A 21529-nucleotide genomic window follows, 5' to 3' on the forward strand; every position below is an offset into this window, starting at 1 on the left:
CACCTTTCACTCACATTCCTCAAATTTATCTTCAATTAATTATGATGAATTTTGAGGTGAGAAATCTTCAGTTCCTTGTGATCCTTTCACTCATCTCTTATGAGATCCCATTGCTCAAATCTAAATACTCTCTTTGGATATGTCTCACCTATTCATTTCAGTGTGTTATTGCTAAAGATGAAGGCGGGTTTAGCCGGAGTGTAGTATCTCCCTGGCACAGTGCAGCACTCCAGATGCTAACTCAGAGCTCAGAAGCAGTATAAAGTTCAGTGCCACAGTTCCACCTACCTCACTACTTCCAGACCTGAAGGTAGTTCACTTAATATGGCGCACAGACCTCTGAGTTACTGTTACCTGTGCACTGTACCTGTGTTCTAGAATTTTGCAAAAACTTGCCTTGTTCTCAGTTTTTTACAGAACCAGTCTCTGAAAAAGAGGATTTGTTAAAAAGGAACAGATAAGGAACACACAGAATTTAGTTCAGAGTTCAAATCACTTCATCATTTTTCCCCAAATTGTCCGGAAAAATATTAGTAAGTTTTTAACTCATGAATTGCTGATTAACCAGGACTTAGAGGAGATGATGCAGTTTCAGGTTAACAGCATATAACTCTGTGGAATATACTAACAGCATGTGGGAGAAAAAAATGAGATGTGGTAGAAGACTAAGGAGGTTAAAGCCCTCTGGAATGTTAGGCTCTCTTCCAAGTTTTAACTTAGTTATGTTAGTACATAAAGTAAAATATAACTTACCTTATCAGAACTGGAATTTTAGAAAGTGATAGAGAAATGGAGCTTGTTCTACACCAATATGTAAACCTCTTCATCTGAACGAAGCCTGAACAAAATTGGGCTGCATCTGCCAACCCTTTATATTTTATATTATCCACTCAATTTAATAAGACTAGCCTTGTTTTAACATATTTATTTGTTTGGCTCCATTTGAACAAATAAAATATACATACATAGAGAGAGAAAGAGCACTTTTTTTTCCCTAGGAGATGGTGTCTTTTGTCAATGCTATTCACTTGTGGGTCATTGCCTAATACTTATAAAATGGGATTCTGACTTCCCATTTTAGATTCTTTATTAAATGTAATCCATTATTTGCATATTTTCTTCTTGTCTTTCTAACATGTTTCAGATGGCTAACTGTAGATACATCTTTTCATGTCTAAATATGGATTATTTAAGTGACTTGGATTTTATCTCACATAGATTTTCTGTGAATAAGTCAGCTCCCTAAGACTCATTTTAGTGATATAAAGAGGGCTTCTAGTAAAAAGACAAAGGAATAGAGAATTTAAGTATTTCTGACATAATGGAATTTCATAATCTTTTTCTTGATGTTTTTATTGCTAAGATCTGCAATAATCTATTCATTATATTATGATGGTTTGTTGGGTTTTTTTCCTTGTGGGTTTGGATGTGCTGTATTTACATAAGTCATCTTTTTCTATTTATCTTTTCTTAATCTTTTTAAACAAAGTTACAATTCCATCTGTGGTTCATCATTCCTCTGGGTAAGACATCTAGCAATATAATAGAAGAAAACAGTTTAAATGTTAGTGGAGAGGAGAAATTGTCTCGTTTTCCTTCAAGCAGTAATAGAATCTTGAAGGACAACTGTTGCCACTGACAGACCCATCCCACTTGTTTGTGGTGTGCCTTGCTTTATGCACAAGGATTTTGTGCCTGCACAGTGAGCCTGGCATACTTATGTAGGTAAGGTTCATCTAGGCATAGGGAAGGACAGGCACCATGATATTCTACCTCCTACAGCAGCCTGGACATGAAAGGGCAGACCAACCATAGGAGGTAGGTGCTCCAAAGCCCCTCTATTTGACCTAAAATGTGACAGTAATTTTCATTCAAGGAAATTATATTTCATCCTTTTTGCAGTTAGGTGTGGGAATTGCTTCAAACAAAAAATAATCTTAGAGGCAGTTGTGGAAGTCACAGTTCCACAGAAGAAGTTTTTTGGAACTAATTTTTCTGTAAACAACATTTTCAAATGGATTAGTGGTGAAATTCCCAATGGTGAAATAATCCTGGTTTCTTCCCTATGCTGACACCCTTAGTGTACCCTTAGATCTTCCCAAATGAAAAGCATCCCTTGTCACACTTAGTTTTGGTTTGGCACATGCCTGTCTCTGCAACTTTCAGGAACACCAGTGAAAAGCCCACTTCAGGCTGTTGTACCAGTGTACAAATGGATGACAAATCTGTGATGCATCTGTTGAACTTGTTTTGTCACACACACACACAGAAATCTGCTTTGTTACATTTTATAATAAAAAAGAGGTTTTGGAGAACACAGTTATGCAATCAAGCTCTCAGCACTCACTTTCTGAATGAGATCACAGGACATCTGCAGTCTAAAACACCTCTTTCTCCTGTGAGCTGCTGTCTGTGCTCAGTCCAAGTTACAACATGCTCAGCCAGGCAGGGAATAACCAGGAAAATCACTGCAGAGAAATACTGTGCAGGCACATTGTGCTTCCTGTTGGGTTGCACGCTTCCTTTTCTGGTATGTTGTAGTGCTGAACTTCGTGCAACTGTATGCAGTGCCCGTGCTTAGCACAAGAGACAAATAAGATGTAAAAAGATCTTACTGAGAGTAAGGACGTTGAGGGGGTCAAACCTATTATCTCCTAGATAAAAGCTACCCCTGCATATGTGATTTGATAAAGATTTGAAAGGTCCTGAGGGATCCCAACCTTCATGAAAATAAAGATGTATTCTGCAGTTCACAGATTGGTGGACTTTAGTCCTGGCCTGGAGATTTCTCCTGTTATGTAGTGTTTCTAAAGGGGGCATATATGCATCAGGTCTGCAAGCACTTTAAAGTAGCTGACAGCAGTACCTTCTAGATATGGAAATACATTTCAGAAAATTCTCTCTTTATATATAATTTGTTTGCAAACTTTTAAAGTGTCTATGCAAATCTACTGCACACAGTTTGATATCTTATTCTAATGATGTTAGGATAAATAAACAAAGAAACAAACTAAACTAAATGGCCCTTAAAACAAGGAAAACAAGGAAGCGAAAGATGTACTGTTAATGCCGCTAAGGTGTGGTTAGCAGTTCGTCTGTAGCAGTTCGTGAGTGAAAATAGGACAGACACTTTAAAATTCTGTTACTCTGAAATACTGAGTACCAGTCACAAAAAAAGGTGTGATTGGAATTTTCTTGCAGGACCGATTTCCCCCACCATTACCTGCACCCCCTGTATTACTGTAGAATTGATGGGTAGAAGATGTAACGGCCCCAGAGGAGGATATTTTTAAAAAGGTTCCTTAGAGCCTAATGAATACCCTGGTACTACTTAATAACAACATGAACCAAAATATTATTAAAGAGATGCATTGTAAAAGATCTCGTTTGACAAGTAACTATAAAACATAATTCTATTTAGATTATTTTAATTAGAGCTGAGAGAACATGAAAACATAAACACATCTATCCAATATGCAGTACTAATGAAAATAGCAAACAGTATGTGTGAGTGCATTTAATTGCAGTTCATCATGAAATAAAAGCACAAGAACACTCTTTATTGTCAGGACTGTTATGTTTATAGAATATCACTTCCAATGCATATATTTTCTTGGTTGAAGTTGGTTGCTTACCAGGAGAGATTTTCTAGGTTGTGTTTTCCAATTCAATATAAATATAAATCATACAGAAGAATTGAACATGTTTCATATTAATTTTTTAAATATGAAAAATGTTCAATTCTTCTGTATGATTTATAACAGCACAAAATTGATAAAATACTGAGCATAAAGATGGTTCATATACTGAAAGGTAGATATATACTTCTACAGTAGTAAGGTAAGCTTCTGAGCTCTGGAAGGTTGTCATCTATGCTATTGAATTATTAACACTGTCTTGGGTATAGTTTTGGTCCCATGCAATTCTCTCTCTCTAAAAGTATCCACTGTTAGGCATGATTTGTAATTTGAATGATCCAAGGACCATTCCTGATAGGTAATTCTGTTTTGAAGACCTTCTCTGAAGACTAATGAAGTGTTAGTAGTAGGGGTGTGAACCAGTCCATGCCAATTGTCCTGCCCTACTTATATATCATGCTTGGAAACAGTAACACTCTCAGAATCCAGAAGATTAAAGCCTTACCTGTTGTGCTTTGATGGGTATCTTACCAGATTCAAAGCATTTTCCTTTTTTTCTCTATAGTACTGGGTGGTAGTAGTAGTAGTCCTTTACCATTATCCAAAAATTCACCATGTTTTGAAAACATGCATTCCATCCATAGCACACAACCTAATGGACCCTTCAAAACTCCTAATACACAAATGCAATAATATAAGCGATTTTCATAGTCTGTAGGTCAAAATGGGATGATTCTAATAGCTGGAAGCTGAGCTTTTTTTTGAAGAAAATGGCCTTATATCTGTTTTCCAAATGTTTCAGTGAAAATAATGCTACTTTTTAGTCTTTGAAATTTAGAAGCCTTTTATAGCTGAAGAATAAGACTTCGTCTTATTCATCAAATTTCTCTCTTGCACTTTGAAGCTCATTTCAAGCATTGTTTTCCCAGGATAGGAATAATGGTGTGTCTTCAAACTCTGGTCACATCTGTCAAAGAAGGAAACCACTACAAAGGTGTTGTATTTTTCTTAGTGTTCAGGACTGCTATACCTCACATCCATAACTGCAATATGGTTGCAAATAAAATGAAAATAGAAGCCAAAGAAAATGGAAACTGGAAGAAGATCCATTCTTTCCCTTATTTATTCTCAGTAGGATTTGTTATCTGATACAAGACCAGAGGTGGAAGATGAAAGTGGAAAGCAATGCAATCACCTTTAGTTACATAGTCCAGTTGAGGAGTACTTTACGAGGAGCTTGTATGATGTGCACAGGGGAGAAGAAAGCCACAGGAACAGAAAGCACTGTGGGTATTTGGTACCTGGCATCATATAGCATGACTTCCTAGCTACAGGCTACAGGAAAGAGCTGTGTGTCTGTGCCATCCTTGACTGTGTCACTAGTGATGAAGTGACCAGTGTATGCTGGTTGGCCATGAGATTACTATAAAGTAGTATGCACTTGCTGCTCATACTGGATGCAGGAGGTGTCTTTCTCTAAATTAAAAATCAGTCAGAAATTTCTAGGACTTTGGAACTATAATGCCATTAAAAATTAATTTAGTTTTAAAATGCATTATGCTTTTAGTTATGAAAATATTCTACAGTTAGAAAACAGTGAAAAACATATCTTGTCTTTTTTTTTTTTTTGATTCCCATGATCTTGTAAGCTCCCTGTTGTGGTGGCTTGGGATATATTTGTTGCTAGCCACTGTGTATTTCTGCCTTCTGCTCTTAAACTAAATTAAGATGTTGAGAAGCAAAAACAAGGATGTTGAGATGGGTTCTGAAACTGCCTATATTTTATTTTTAATTGTAGTCATAATTTAAGATAAGGTTCTCTGAAATGAAAAAAGATAAAATTGTATTACCTTATTAAAGAGACATGTCTTCAGCTTGTTTAACATGGTATTTTGAGGCTTGACAGAATAATTGATTCAGGAGTCTGGTAATAGTTCAGTGAAGTCTTTCACTTCTAGATGTCATAGAAGAAAAAAAAAACCCAGATCTGTTGTAATCTCCAGGTTTTGGAATTTCAAGGCTACCTGATGAGGTGTACATGAGCAAAAAAGACACAGAGAGAAATAGAGATTGATGCAGAGGGCAGAGACTAAGAAACTGTGAAAATTGTGTTTGAAAGGGAAGACAGAGATTAAAACTGGATGCATTTAAGGATAAAGAGAGGGATGTAGTGTCTGATAAAGTCAGCGGGAGGTAGAAGCGTTACGGAGTTCCTTTGTGAGACCTTGATGACAAAACTACAGACAAAACAGAAAAGCAAGTTTTGGAAGACCATGTAGAAGAAAAAAGGAAGCTGGAGAAATGAAAATTTCTGAATTAGGAGTGAGATGATCAGAGAATGAGAAGAACATAATCATCTGGGTAGGTACCAAAATGAGGGATTTACGCAGACACGTGGCTACACTCGTATCTTGTTCTGTGTGAGATAGACCTGAGGGAAGGTGCTGCAGCCTCTTACTTTCTTGGATGAGTTTGCATTTTATGTCTAGCTAGAATTTGAGAATGCATGTTTGATTTTCTACTCTCTGATACATTTTTCTGCATGGCATAACGCAACAGAAAACAGCTTTTACATTACATAGGGCAGCTGGAATTTGGCAGGATTTGCCAAATGCAGAATTTCCTCAGACTCCTTGGTTCTTAGTGATTTAATCAGCCACATATCTGTCCCTTGGGAGAGCACTATCCCCTAGTTTAGCATTCGAAAAACGGGGCTAATAGCTCTGCCATAGTGCAGAGTAGTGTTGTGAGAATTAATTCTTTAAAGAGTGTGATGGTGCTATGTACACAAATCCCAAAGATAGAAGGTGGAGTAAAAAGCTTGTATTCCAGAGTGCTTCAAGGCTGGAGAAATATTCTGATGTTAAATGGAGAACGGAATTTTTCCCTACTCCCTCTGCTAATGTTGTGAGAAATATTCGAATGATCCCATGCACGCTCCTAGTGTTACATATGAGTCATGCTAGGGTTACAGGATTTGGGTGTAACTTCCATTCATGGGAGCATTATGTCCTTTTCTTTCTAATAGGAAGTCAATTCAGAATGTGTAATTTTTAATGCCTTCCCTATTCTGCACTGTTCAAAATGGTCACTTTCATTGATATATCTCCACTACTGACTTGTCTAAAAAGAATATTTTCATGTTCTGATTTGAAAGTTATTTAAAGCTTGTTATTGAAATATCTTTAAAGATTTTTGCTTTTGTACTGATGATAAGGTTTATTCATTATTCTGATTTGGTGTGCTGCTTTAAGCTAGTCTAGAGCCTTCTAGGGCAGTATTATGAAAATTGAAATAATAGCTGTGAAGAAACATTTTAAAGTAAACCAAATCAGTCATTAAAGAGATTTACCCATAAGAAGTAAATTAAATACATGAATGGAATGGATAAAGAAAATATACTTAAGGACAAATCTGTATGTGTTTGTGTAGCATACATACTGGGAGGAAGCTATAACTATTTCACAGTAGGGTGTACATAGGTGAGACCTGGATGGCAGCTGGAGACCAGGTGGAATGCCAAGGAGTCCAGGGATTCTGTAGTGAGGGTAGATACCTGTGTTAAAGCAAGTGACCCCAGGTGACTGGGTGAGGTGAATTGTTCTCTGGACTGTATTGATTGCATTGACTAGATCTCAATTGACTGTAATGGCAGTTTAAGTACCTAGTGTAGTTGTAAATAGCTCTGCTATAAAATTTAGTTATCTAAATCTGGAACTGAATTTAATCCTAACTGTAGAAGGCAACATTTTTTTTCTATGCTTTTTGTGCAAATCATACTTTAGAGAGACACAGACAGAGGGATGCAGTAAATACAGACTGGTTTACTGCATCTCTCAGCCTATATTCATGAACAATTACCATACTTTAACAACATGACATTTAACAGGACCCAAAAAGGTGCTAGATTCCTGTGTAATTATGTAGAAAAATTATTGGCACGTGTTAACAGATGGACCTTGTTAACTCCAAACAATACAGCACAAGTGTTATGCTGTAGAGCACTAGAGGCTGCATGAATTTCTGTACAGAATCCTTAGACTGGAAAGAGATGCTAAACTGAGATATGTTTTCTGAATTAAGAATAATGTCAAAGCCCAAAATAAAATAGGCAGTATTTTGTATCACGCAGGTCAACAGATGGTTGTGTGTTAGCATGAACAAACAGAAAATATGTTTCTAGTTTCCATAATCATCTTTGAAATCACTCTAGACTTATTTTACAGCGTTAACCCATGTCTCCAGAGCTAATCACAGCTATTTATTGATGGTCACATTTTCAGAATCTGGGAGTATTTGCAAGCTAAACTGCTCTTTAAAAACTCTTCAGAATAGTTTGGAGGGTTTTTTGTTTGGTTTCCCCCCCCCCCCCCCCCCCCCATCTCTCCAACCTACAGAACTTGGAGGGGCAAATTGAAACTTTTTAAAGATGTTACAGTAGCTTCTAATAATACACTAAGGTGTAGTGCTACAGTTTATCATTCATAAATTAGTAAAAGGCTGTATGATGCATTAGATATTGATATTCTGGCTCCAAGAAAGGGACACACAGTTAAAGATGTGGATGGAGACCTGACTGGACAAAGGCAGTGAAGCTGCTTAGGAAGACTGAGCTGGACCATAGCAGCTGCCTGTTTAGGTAGGACCTGCTTCAGTTTTGGGATAAACAGAAATTGTCAATATGTCACCTTTTCAACTCAGAAGCTGAATACCCTGAAAACCTCAAAGAAAGCATTGCTTGGGAAAGGGCCAGGAACATGTTTCTAAATGACCGGAGATCTTTTTCAGTTTTAGCAATAATTAGGTCTTTGATGAATTTGTTGTCTAGCAAAAGTGTGCAGTTTATGTTTAATTAGTACACATGAATATTTTTGGTCTGATCAGAGTGTTATTTTGGCTCAGGTCCCAAACAATGACTTTTAACCAGATTGTTTGATGTTGGAGTCTGTCCCTATTCATTGAACTCTCCCATGAAATTACTAGCCCTAGGAGTCAGCTTTTCAAAGCAGAAGCTGGTTTTAATTATTTAAGAAAATAAATCCCCTGAATGGACTATAGTTGGGTTCCAGATGAATGCCCAAATTTACCCTTTGCAATTTTTCTCAGTTTTAAGAGGACACAGTTAATTCACATGGTACCAACACAACTTTAACAATCAGTATTATGCAAAACTCAGTCTACTTACAGTTTTGTCTGAAATTCTGACAGAAAGAATGAATTTTCAGTGAAAACAGCCTAATTCTCTATTTGTAACAGAAACATTGCAAGGCTCATAACCTAAAAATGAAATAGACTACAAACAAAATTGAAAATTAGTCCACTGGGATAGGTGGTATTTTAACAGGTTGTTCTAAGTAAAGGATGGTGAATAGCTTCATGGCCCAAGGAAGGTTGCTCCCAGGGTAATAGTTTGGTCTTGACAATAATAAGTATCAAATTCTTCAACTTTATAAATATTCTGACCTGCTGAGCCTGACATGTTAAAACAAGAATAATTAAAGCACCCATTAATCTCTTTTTCTATTTCATTTTCCCATCTTTATTTATATAAGGCAACGGTCCCTGAGATATTTTTCACTGTTATGAAATAAATATACAGATGGATATACAACTAGATGCATGACCTCCTCTATTTTGGAGGAGACATTTCATGTTTCAGGTCATTGATCCAGGAGCAGCAAGGAGCATCGTGGCGCTAGGAGGGTTTGAGTATGGAGCCAGACGAGTGCTGCAACAGACTATTTAACATGACATTGCAAAACCTCAGTGGTCTGTGGTTTATAGTCCATGACATCAAGCACTAAGGTTATGTCTATATTAATAAATAGTGCAACGCAGTGGGAACAGATTTGTGTAATGAAAATGTTATTGCTGACTTGGTGATCACACTATGTAGATTTCACTGGTTTTAATTCGGGCTCAGTTAAGTGTGGTCATATGGTCAAAAGGTCATAAGGAGTCAGAGTACATTTTGTACAATCCTGCAATGTACCTTATTGGGGAAATCCACCAGAAAGGAATGAGTTTCTCATGCTCTGAAGCTGCTTTGCAATCCAAAGCACAGCCATTAAGTTGGGGCAATGAAGATGTCCACTTCAAAACTAGTTTGGTCCAAACTAGTATCAAATTTTTCATTATTTCATGAAAACTCACAAAGAAAGTTTGATGTTTGTGTATGTTTTCTAAGCTGACACTTTTCCCCTAGGCTTTTAGACATTCCAGCCTTTGAATATTTAAGGCAGCCCTTCATAAATTGAATAAAGAGCAGAGGGTTGCTTTTGAGTGGCGAGTGCTTGGCATTATTTTGTAAATTTCATTATACAGGCATCAGCGGTCTAATTGTTTTGCAAGATGTACCCAGCAATGCAGCTGGTGAAGAGTTCCCTTTCTTATCAAAAGATGATTGCAATTATTATATGTAAGGCTGTAAAAACCTATTTTATTTTGAATTAAATTGATTAGTATGAAGACATGCATTTTTTTTTCAAATAAAGATTAATCCAAATTTTGGAAGGAAATTATCTTCACACACCACAGCTTGTCATACGAAATTATGTTTGCCAGTATGACATTTGAGTCAAATAAAAACACTAAAAAGAGAGAAACCCTAGGTAAAATTATTAAATGTCAAGTAATGAAAACTACAAAAATTCTGTTGTTTTCACTCCAAACTTCTATTTTTCTTGTAGCCCAAGCAGCGCACATCATTAGTATCTTCTCTGGAATTTCACCGAATGAATCACAGCCACAATTATTTTGAAATCAAGTCATCCATTGGCTGCACAAGTTTTATTTCTACTCCTGCAATCAGTCCAGCTAATTATTCCTTTGGATCTCTGGAATACAGTGTTGAAGAGAGAGAACTTCCAGGTATAGAAAAAAACCCTTACTTTGCCTTTCAAAAAAGCTGTATAAAACTATAGGTCTGTGGGTTTAAGCTGGAATTGCCGTTGTCTTTGGTAATGAAATTCGTTTATCATAAATATATGGAACTTTTGCTGTTGTGGCTTTTCTTTTCTGCTGCTCAACAAAGGGTTCTTACTTTTCATGAGGAATATTATTGAAATATATATTTTCCTGAATGTTGTATTTTGAATAAACCAATCTATTTTACAGAAAATCCCACAATTTAGATACTGAGGTTTTTGAAATTATGATGATTCAGGTATGCATCTACTTTCTTCATTGTAGGGACAGGATACAAAATTCTAATATGAATTTTAAGTTGGAAAAAATTAATTAGAAATCAATATGTAGCCATAAGTCAAATGAGGAAGGGAAGATTTCTAAGTAACCTGATGTTGTTTCTGCAGTAGTAATGGGATCCATTAAAGAGAATCTTCAATACATTTACTCTGATGATAAGAATTGAATAGAGCAATAGTGCAATTGTAACTGTGAACGTTTTATTTGTATATAGATGTTTACATAACGAAAATACTTTAAAAAGATTGAAATACTTTCTTCTTCACACATCAAAACTTCAGGAGCAACAAACTGTCGGTAAACCATGCATTTAACTTCTTGTGTCCCTACAGATTTCGTGTGCGAATTGCTTTATTTAGGCTAAACTTACAGCAGAAGAGTAGAGTGTTTGGGAAGGCTGATGCGTTGAAACAAATATCTTTGATGGCTTGTTTATGTGATCTGCAGATGCAGTTACTTCTTTTAAAGGGATACTTTATTTAGGATATAAATAAAAGTAGATTACTATGAAATGAGAAATAATACAAATATTGGAATTCAGAATTACCATTTGGCTTCTGTAGCATTGGTCTTCAAATGAGATGAATCCTCTGTATTTCTGGTTGGTAGGGTTGCTTTTAAATGCTAAACAAAAATAAATTCATAGTTAGATCGAATGCAAAGTATATTTTTTAAGAACTAAGTGAAGAAAGTTAAGAGTGAGAAATGTGTTATGATGAAGAAAGAGTTAAAATTATCAGAAATTATTCATATTGTTTTTCTTGGACTGGCTGTGTAATTATCTTTGAAACTGAAAGAATGTGCTTATATTCATGGATATAGCAAATCTATTCAAGCCTAACTGGAAATAATTAATTTGAATGGTATCTTTTATTCCTAGGTCTGGGGTCATTTGATTTTTTAGGTTTTTGCGTGGTTTTTTATTGTTATTGTGTTTTTTCTACTGTAAATTCTCCTTAGTAATCACAATCTTATTCTGGGGTGATACTAAATGATACTAAATATGTCTCAATATTTAAAAGCAAAAAGTAGGAAAACAAAACACTCATTGGAGTTAGATAATGAACTTCTCCAGATTTCTGCTGTTGCACAGTTCTGGTTTAGTTCTTTTTAATATCTGGATTTGCTTCAGTTTTATCTTCTTTGGTTAAATTTACAATAGACTGCACTCAGTAACTTTTAATCACTGCTTTTCCTTTGGTCTGAAATTGGAACTATAATCTCATGCTTATTAAAACTGTACATATCTAATTTGTGGATGATTTGATTTATGGATTGAGTGGAAGCTAAATTTCCTCTTGCCTCTGCCTAAAAGTTAAGAAAAAATAGCAAAGGCAAAATGACTAGTTCTGAAGTTCTATGCTGCTTCTACAAGTTTTTCAAGAGTACAGTTTACCATAAGTAAATCATTCATTTTCTATCAGTAAATGAAACAATTACAGCGAAAGTGCATTTCCCCACCCCCTCTTCTCAGATGCTTTCTATCCTAGAATTATAAAGTAATATGTAGGATCGCAGATTAGACACAATTTTAGTTTGAATGAAAAAAGCAACATTTTATTTTGCTCATTAAGTTCCTTTCAAGGCCCAATGATAGATAATGCACTGGAATTCAGCAGGAGACAAGGAGTACTAATGTGTAAAGAGAATTACGAAACCCAGAAAGAACAGATCAAACTTGTCTTTCTTCAAAATGTTTCTGAGGCTTATTTCTTCCCTTGATAGTTAAAATTTTAACCTTGAAAAATAATGGTCAGCAAGGAGAAGCAGGAGGAGTGTTCTGCTCCAGCTTTTTATATGCCTTAGCTAGCTGTCGTTTCACTGAAAGGTTCCTTGTTCCTTTTCCAGATCTACAGTGACAACAATTACAATTCATTGTATGTCTTTATTATAATCTTCTGGATTTCCAACTTATTCTGAAAATTCATGGAAGATCTGCATTTTAAAAAAATATTTAGTTCAATAGTAATTGAAGTTTTGTGTGCATTTCAATGTTTCCTTCAATATTATATTCTTGGGCATCTATGTGTGGTTTCTTTGTGGTTTTATGGTTTTGTGGTATGTGGTGGTCTCTTTTTTCTAAAAGAGCATCATCAGCAAAAGGGAGGGATTGCTTTATCACATTTATTTATGTCAAGGGTCTTCTAGCTTACCAGAAAGAAACAATATACAGAAGAAACCCATTTTCATAATAACTGCAGCTAGTAGTTAGTTTTCTGTGGACTTTCTTTGAAACAATCAAAATGCTTTTTACAGGATTTCTAAATCAGGAGCTGCCATCTAAATAAGGCGTTAGTATTTCCCTACTCTATTTCAGTGCCTTTTTGCCTTCTTCAGGAAACTTGCAGTGATTTGTTGTCATTCAGATGAGAGTGGGAGATGAATAAAAAAAAATAATTCTAAAATCTTCATCATTTTACCTCTACCTCAATAGTGTGCTACCAGAGGAGAATAAATCTCCTGTAATTTTTGGTGGATTAGAGAAAATTCCTTTTAATATTTGGGGATCACAAGATTTTTAGTCTTGGTGTTTGCTAATTCCCCACATCCCCTGATTTGAAACAGGGATCCTGATTTTCAAGAAGGGTATTTCTATCAAGTAGAAAACCACTGAACTCTGCCACAGCACTATATTATCCAACTGATACCATATGGCAACATTTTCTGATTAATTAGCTGAAGAACAGTCCACATATGATGGTAAGTATGTGATTTAGCTTTGGGATCAGATGGCCTTGTAGTGTAAACAGAACCATGTATGTTGCCTGCATGGGTGGCAGAAGATAATTTAATATCAGGTTACCTGAAGCTATAACATAAGGGTAAAGATTCTGTTATTTGTTTTGAACTTCAACTGGTGGAAGAACCTGCAACAATTTGATGGGAAAACTCTGCTCTCCTGTATACATAGGCCAGACTGTGAATGTAGCTTTGACATGGCCTATTTTCACAGCTTTATTTGCAGCAAGAACATTGACTTCATAGAAGTGCTCTTGAATTCAGAGTGAATGATCATGCTTTTATAGCATTGTGTTTCACCTCAAGTTGAAGGTCAGCTACCTCCTTCCAGTAAACTTTCTATACTAGAAGATACATTCCTAGATCCTACATTGCACGAGGAAAAAATTACTGTATGGGACTCTGTCATGGCAAGATGATAGTCATTTTATTGATCATCTGAATACGTGTTTTGTAGGTGGTTTGTATGATAACACAAATGAAAAATTAACTGATAATCAGGTGATGGTTTAGCTCATGAGGTGTTCCTCATATAACTTTGACTGTGAACAGACCACTATATGTGCCAGATCATTCACTCCAGAAGAGGGCAGTCTGGGCTTTCAGGGAGATCCCTCTCTAATATCATAGCTCTATGCTCGTTCTATATACATCCATGATGTTCTTTTGAAACTGTAAATCTTAAAGTTTGAAGGTGGCAAAATCGTGGCCATCTTTGTAACATCAGCTTGACAGAATCAACACTTACAGCTGAAAATGTCACTCTGGATGATTTTATTTTTCATTTCTGCTTGATCAGTCAGAATAATGGATCTTTCTCTAACCCATATTAACTTCATTATGTCATCTTGTACTGAGTATAATTGGGCTGTGAAATTAAAAAACAGTTCTGCAGATATTCTTGTTCTGTTTCAGATCAGAAAATAGATCTGTACGCTGATGTATTTATGCAGCAAAAATGTCAGCAGTTGTCTGTAGTTAATCTCAATGCAATCTTCACTTTCAGTCCATTAAATTCTTTCAGATTTTCATTAAATTCCATATACCATTCACTGTAAAGGAACATACAGTTTTTCCTGCATCTTGTGGTGCCTAAAAAGTACTTACTGACTTTATTTCTTAGTTACTAAGTCCATCTCCACTGTAGGACCTTAATGTAACTCTTACTCTTTTTATGTGTCTTGTTTTCTGACTTAGAGTAATGTTTCATTCATCTAAGAAGGCTTCATTCAAGAATTCAATCTTTAATTATGTGGACTGTAGTTTTTTTTCTCTTCTACAGTGAAAAAGTAGTATTTGAGTCATGCCCTGGGTTTCTTCGAGAACTGTAACATAAATATCTGATCAAATTCTTCTGTCTCATAAGCCCCATGTTTCTGATGCAAAAACAGCCCTACAGCTAAAGATAAGGTGGCACTTATGTATTTCTGTTTTGAGAGAAAAAAGACATTCAGAGTGTGGATGTTAGAAAGTATTAGAAACTTGGTTAGAGGTCTGGTCTAAAGTACCTGGTTATGGTACATTCCTAGATACAGTCAAAATTTATTCTGCTACAGGAATGTTCCTTTATGTGACATTAGCAAAGCTGCTATTTGAAGTAGGTCACATATTTGTCAACCTTACTTTCTTATTCAAGTATCTCATTTATTAAGATTTGATATGAAAAGATCAAACTGTGTTGTCTGTTTAGACTCTTCAAGACTTGTTTCTTCAATTATAAAGACTTTGGAATTACTAGAAGTGAAATACAAAATGAAAGGAGTGCAAAAAAAACCCCAAACCCAACAAACAAGAAACAACAAAAAAAAACTTTTATTGCTAGAGGGTATTTTTAGGTGTACTATATGCAAGTTTATGGTACACTGTCTATTAAGAATACCTTACTAATTATCAAAAGAACACATGATTTGTCACTTTCAGAAAAAGGGGAAATATTGGCATGTAATGAAATAAGCATAATTAACAAATGCTGGTAAATAAAGCATTCTAGTTTCTAGGATATGGACACCTGCACCTCCACTGAGGGAACATATGAAAAAAGCTGCTATTATGAGCCTGTACCAACCTATGGAGAACTCTTTTGCAGATTAAATGCCTGAGAAGGTCAATTTCAAGACCTCTTTTCTCTGCTCTTTAATATTCTTCATCATCTTCTTGACTACAATACAACAAAATCTACCAAGGCATACTTCAAAACAGGTTAATTTGAGCCTTTTTGTCTCTGAAGATTATCTGGTTTTCCCCTTCAATTTATAGCCAAGTTCAACTGAGTGCAATTAGCAAGACATAGTAGAACTATTCTGGGAACTGCTACTGGGGATCATACTCGATACTGTCTCAAACAATTTCTTTTTTGCTCTAATTAAGTTGTCCAGCAGATGTAGCATATTATGGTCTCCTTATGTTGCCCTGCTGCCTGCTGCTTCTGATTCCATGCTTTGGACAGTTATCCAAGGCAAAGATACAGTCTGTCCCACAGGAATAGGGAAGTGTAGGGTTATTTAACATTACAAACTTCTATTTGTTAACCGTCATTGTCCTTACACCTTCCAGTTTCAAAATAACATGCTTTATAGAGTTCATTGTAATTATATCTCACTGTTAAAAATATGTCAAGTTGCAGTTTATAAATCCCAGAAATCTGATAGCAGAAAGATAAAGTGAGGTGATGCCTGGAAAGCTGTAGATGAAACTGACTCCTGTCATTCAGTTCAAAAATGACATCTCTTTTTTTCAAGAAACTGATCTACTGAAATGCTAGATACAATAAGCCCCTAAATCTCATGCCAACTGAACTAAAAATAGTCTTGTTGGAGATAATTTTATTTTTCCAACTTAAACTTCATGGCAGTGCTACCTAGCTCTTCAGTAATGTCGATACAGTGTTAGCATTCAGTCTTTTCTTAGGCTTAAATGAATTACCTAAGCTAAACCGACTTAGTAGCGCTAAGCGTGAACTTGCTTTCCAAACACACTTATGTGGACATTCTGATGGTTAAGTCAATAGTAAACTAATCTGAAAATAAATCAATTTGAAGCAGGCATATTGAAGGAATAAAACTGCAGATGGTCCTCTAAGCTTTGTTGTCAGATGTAGCATTGGATATATTAATAAAACAAGAAATGACATGAACAGCTAATCTCTTTTCAAATTAAATTCTGAACTGTCTGACCACATGTGGACAGGCATGTGTTGAGCAATGTGCATGCCTATCTCATGGCTATTCTTCAGAGGATTTGTTGGTTTTCCCCACATTATTTGATTACTGTGAATAAAACCAATAAGCAAATGGTGACCATACTGGGGAAAACAATTCCCATGTAATATGTAAAATACATTTATTAATTTTGAAAGCCTAAATTCTTAGGCCTAAATCTGGCAAGCAGGAAGGCAGGAAACAGATCAGTGCTGTGTGGTGCTGGAGATTAGAATTTCTTAGAGCCTATCCTAAAATTGGGGAAGATTTCCTTCAGGATTCTTAGGAACGCTGTGTATTACACTACAGTCAGCTTCATATATTTGACCTTTTTTTTATTTTTTTGTCCATAAAGTAAACATAAAGTTATATATGAGTGTTTATACTTGTCTATTTGTGCTGTTAAAATCTATTATACTTCATTAAGTTGCACACCTCCTCTTCTTTGTGTGATGAGAGAACAGATATGTGAAAGCAGTTCATCAAATCATAAAATATTTTCCTGAAGGAACAGCAGGTATTACAACTGTAATCCTATAAAGCATTTTTAAAGAGCTTCTTTGGAAGAACAGGTTATAAATTCAATTGTTAAAAGCATTATAATTTACATTTTAATTATGTATAGGTGATGTGCATTTTTCCAGTTATAATAATTATGCTGACATGTAAGGTCAAAAGAAAAAATATTTTCTGTAATGTTTCATTTACAATTCTGAGCCGTTTCTAGAAGCACAGTAACTATAGGCAATGTTCATATTTATCTGATTGTCATCTTAATCAACTTTTTGCTTTGCTGTTTTCGTTTTTTACTGAGCTGGAAGCAAAATAACTCCTTAACTTGTAGTGGGACCATTTGCAGAGACAGATCGTTTTAGTCTTTAGGCTGTCAGTGTGCCTTGTATTGTTCCCTTATCTTTCCTTTGGACATTTTGCAAATAAGATTGGGCAAGCTCTGGAGGGATGCTCATAAAGACTTCATCAGTCAGAGGAATTGCCATTGCAAAATGAGGTCTATGAGAAGAGACCACTAGGTTGTTCCAGTCTTCAGTTTCTCACATTATTGTTTGTGGTACAGTTTTCTTTCACTCTGGGAATGCATTTAAGCTGATTGTAACATTACTGAGAGTGTTCTATCTTACAGTTCAATCTATTTTTCTTTTCTTGTTGTCATGTCCTCTTATTCATATTTAAATGCTTTTCTGCTTGTCTTTGCCAACCAGAATGTTTGTACCTTCTAGAAAGCTTTCTGCTCTCCAGGTATTTTTCTGAGCCCTATGTGAGATGATAGAACTGAAGGAAGTGGCAAGAATCTGCCTGTTCTTTTTAAAAAAAACTTTAGTTCCCTCATCAAACTTAATGATCTCTTCTTTAAAAAGATAAAAAGCCTCTCTATATCACATACCAACCAACAACAAAGTATTTTATCTATTTTCTCCTAAGACCATTCCAAAATAAAAGACAATTTTTATTTCTCTTTCTTACTCTCTGTCCAGGTAATTCAACTACATCTTTTTCTACTTGCTGTTCCTTGCTATCCAATTGTAATGCTACTATTATTTGCTGTAATAAATCTCTTTTACGTTGTTCAACGCTGCATGAAAAAATGATCTGGATAGGTGGGAAAACAAACCTTCTGTACCTTTGATGAATATCCAACAGCTAGGGTATAGTCAGTGTTACTTATTATCTAATTAACTAGGTATTTTCTAAGTTGCTCCAGTTAAAAAATTTACAAGAGATACATATCAGAATACATTGCAGGTGGATAGTGTTCTTGAGGAAAATGAAAGTTTGATGCCATTTAGTGAAAGGAGAAAATTGAATCCAGATCTCCCTCATTCCGGAAGAGCTGCCATAATTTTGTTTATAATGGAGATGACATCATGAGCTTCAGAATTTCAATTCTAGCCTCAAAAACCTTTTCTACAGCAGGAATTTGTCAATAAATGAGATATTTTCATGAATTATTTCATAATGACTGAATAGCCCTTACTATAAACCAAGATAGAATGTTACTGAATAGCTTCTATGCAGTAGCTAATTCAATAGTTTGCAATTAGATAAGAATTCAAAAGATACTAGGAAATCTGAAATCCAATAAAAATATTCCTTGCTTTTAAGAACATTTCAACACTCCAGTAAATTGAAAGAATTGCAGAAATTCAGGACATAAAAGTAATATAAATTGAAACTGTCAAGAAGTTTCTTTCAAATTTATAGGAACACAATATATTACACCTATTTTTGGACTTGGTCATACAAGTTCTATAAAGGAGTTTTCATTTTGTATTTTCAGTTGTAATGCAGCTCTAAATGTCAAGTTGTATAAATTGAAAAAATTTCTTTTTCCTTTTGTAGTTTTTACATAGTGAGACTCATTATCTTCTTAGAGTTATGCAGAGGACTCACTGAGAGTTTGGATTACTCAGATGAAGATAGGGGCAGATGGCCATGTCTGGGGAAGATACAAAGCTGTACTCTTAAAGTACATCAGAACTGTCAGAGACCCAAAGGAATAAATTCTCATAAGTTTAACAAGAATAGTAGGACTTAAGATAACAAGCATTAGAATGGTTGGACTGAGCAAAAGTTTTATCTACCCTGTACCATATTTGACAATGACTAAATATGAAAGCCTTTGGGAAATGTGTAATTGCAAAAAAAATGCGTAGTGACACCACTTCAGAATGTTGTTACAGCCTTCAACTATTTGCAGCCCAAAGTCCTCCTGGATGTTTCCGATGTATTATGTAACCTTAGTGAGTTTATGTTCTGTGGATTTATCCTTTCTCTGTTGAACCCATGTATAATTCTGTTCCCACAAGACATCAGTGCACAGAGTTCCACACTTAACTAAATAGCTGATGCCTGTGAGGGGGTTGCACTTCTTGTTTCCCTTCAGTTAAAAATTCAGAAGTCTGAAAAGTGATCTCATTTTTTATGTTCTAGAGCTTTCATTTGTGTGATTTGCACCTAGCACATTGTGCGGCCGTCTGATGCCTGTTTCCTGCATTTCAGCAGCACTTTTCATAGAACTAAGATCCTCAATACCTGAGATAACACCTAAGATTCTTAACACCTGAAACCTAGAATAATTTTTGGTTTGATCATTATGCTTTTTTTTTTTTTCTAGTTAGGGATATTCTTCTTATGTGAAGAGAAGCTCTTTATTAAGTCATTTGAAAGAAAAGTCTAATTCCCACTTTCATTGATGTTTTGTAGTGCTCATTAGTGACTACTTACTGTTTATACATTTACAGAAATGGAAGTATTGAAAACTTACTCTGAAGCAGCATTATTTATGTTTTATTTAATTAATAATTATTTGTTTATTATTTATTATAATATATTATATTTATGATTAAAAATTGATCAAAGGGCTGGAGTACCTCTCCTACGAAGACAGGCTGAGTCAGGCTTGATCAGCTTGAAGAAGAGAAGGCTCTGAGAAAACCTTAGTGGCCTTCCAAAATCTGAAAGATGCCTATAAGAAAGCTGGGGGAAGAATTGTTCACAAGGGCATGTAAAGGTTGGATATTAAGAAAAGTCTCTTCAGTATGAGGATGATGGATCACTGGAAGAGGTTGCTCAGAGACATAGTAGAGGCTCCATCCCTGGAGACATTCAAGGTCAGGCTTGATGGGGCTCTCAGCGACCTGATTTAGTAAAGACGTCCCTGCTTACTGCAGAGGGGTTGGACTAGATAACCTCTAAAAGTCCCTTCCAACCTTCCTTATTGGCAGTAGTAGAGGCAGCACACATCCAGAGTCATCAAAACAAAATCAAACATAGACTTCTGCATAGACCTACCAAGGAATTTATGCAGATAGCATTACAAATTATTGTATCAAGTAGATTGTAGCTTTGATTATAAGGCCTGTTCTTCTGATATCAGTCAGGCCTTAAGTGGCTCTAGAGAAGTAAGTTCTTGTACAATTGTTTGCAAGATGTTTACTTGTGAAGAAAGAAGAATCTCTATGCAAAACCTCAACTTATATGTGAAAATCTAAACATATATAAAAAATAATTTCACTGTAGTGTTTTTAGTACCACTTTACTTAAACCTAATCTAGATTAAATTCAATTTAGTCGAATTCTCTGGCACACAATATGGTTGCTTTTTTCAATTTAATGCAACAGCATACTAAGAGGCAGTTTAATATTGTTATTACTAAGACAAAATTAAAAGCCAGGTATCATTCATATTAGTCCTGTATATTTATCTGCTGTATCTTAAAATACTGACTTAGAATGTTTAGTAGCACCTTAAAAATGGTGGGAGAACAAATCATGTATTTTCTTAAAAAAACAAAAGTTCACCAAGGTGTATAGTGCTGACGTTGAAACCCATCTTCACATTTATTTTCAGCCAGAAGGAATACAGTTCATGCACTCTGAGATTGCTCCAGGATGTGAACCAACACACAATAAATGGGAACTGTCAGGAGATTCCCCAACCAAACTGAAACATTAATGTAGATGCACCTGTAAGCCTTCAGTAGAAATCAGCTTCCATTAACCATGAAAGAATCAGAAAAACGAAAACAATGAGAAAGTAGAGGTTCTGAATATATCAGCTATAGAAAAAGCTCTAAGTGTCTCTTTTACCATGTTGAATATCAGAAAGCCTGACATTGAGATACAGGTTTTTCAAAACCTATCATTGTTTTGCTTTACGTTTCTCAGATAAATTCCAGGAAAACAGTAAATATTGAATTATTTCAATCGCTCTTTACTCCAGCAATTAGA

General features: G+C 35.3%; 1 protein-coding gene across 6 annotated transcripts in view; it reads left to right on the plus strand.

The window, feature by feature from the left end:
• ANKS1B (ankyrin repeat and sterile alpha motif domain containing 1B) overlaps positions 1 to 21529 on the plus strand; it is a gene marked incomplete at both ends in the record, with an annotated part of 442540 nt that overhangs the window by 162955 nt on the left and 258056 nt on the right. For all 6 annotated transcript variants that reach the window (XM_084267805.1, XM_084267813.1, XM_084267814.1 and 3 more), the window contains one exon: positions 10328 to 10508. In XM_084267805.1, the coding sequence (XP_084123931.1) occupies positions 10328 to 10508 (181 nt within the window). The remainder of the gene's footprint in view (positions 1 to 10327; positions 10509 to 21529) is intronic.

Source organism: Gallinula chloropus (assembly GCF_964237585.1).
Source record: "Gallinula chloropus genome assembly, chromosome: 1".
In the NCBI taxonomy this organism is placed as follows: Eukaryota; Metazoa; Chordata; class Aves; order Gruiformes; family Rallidae; genus Gallinula; species Gallinula chloropus.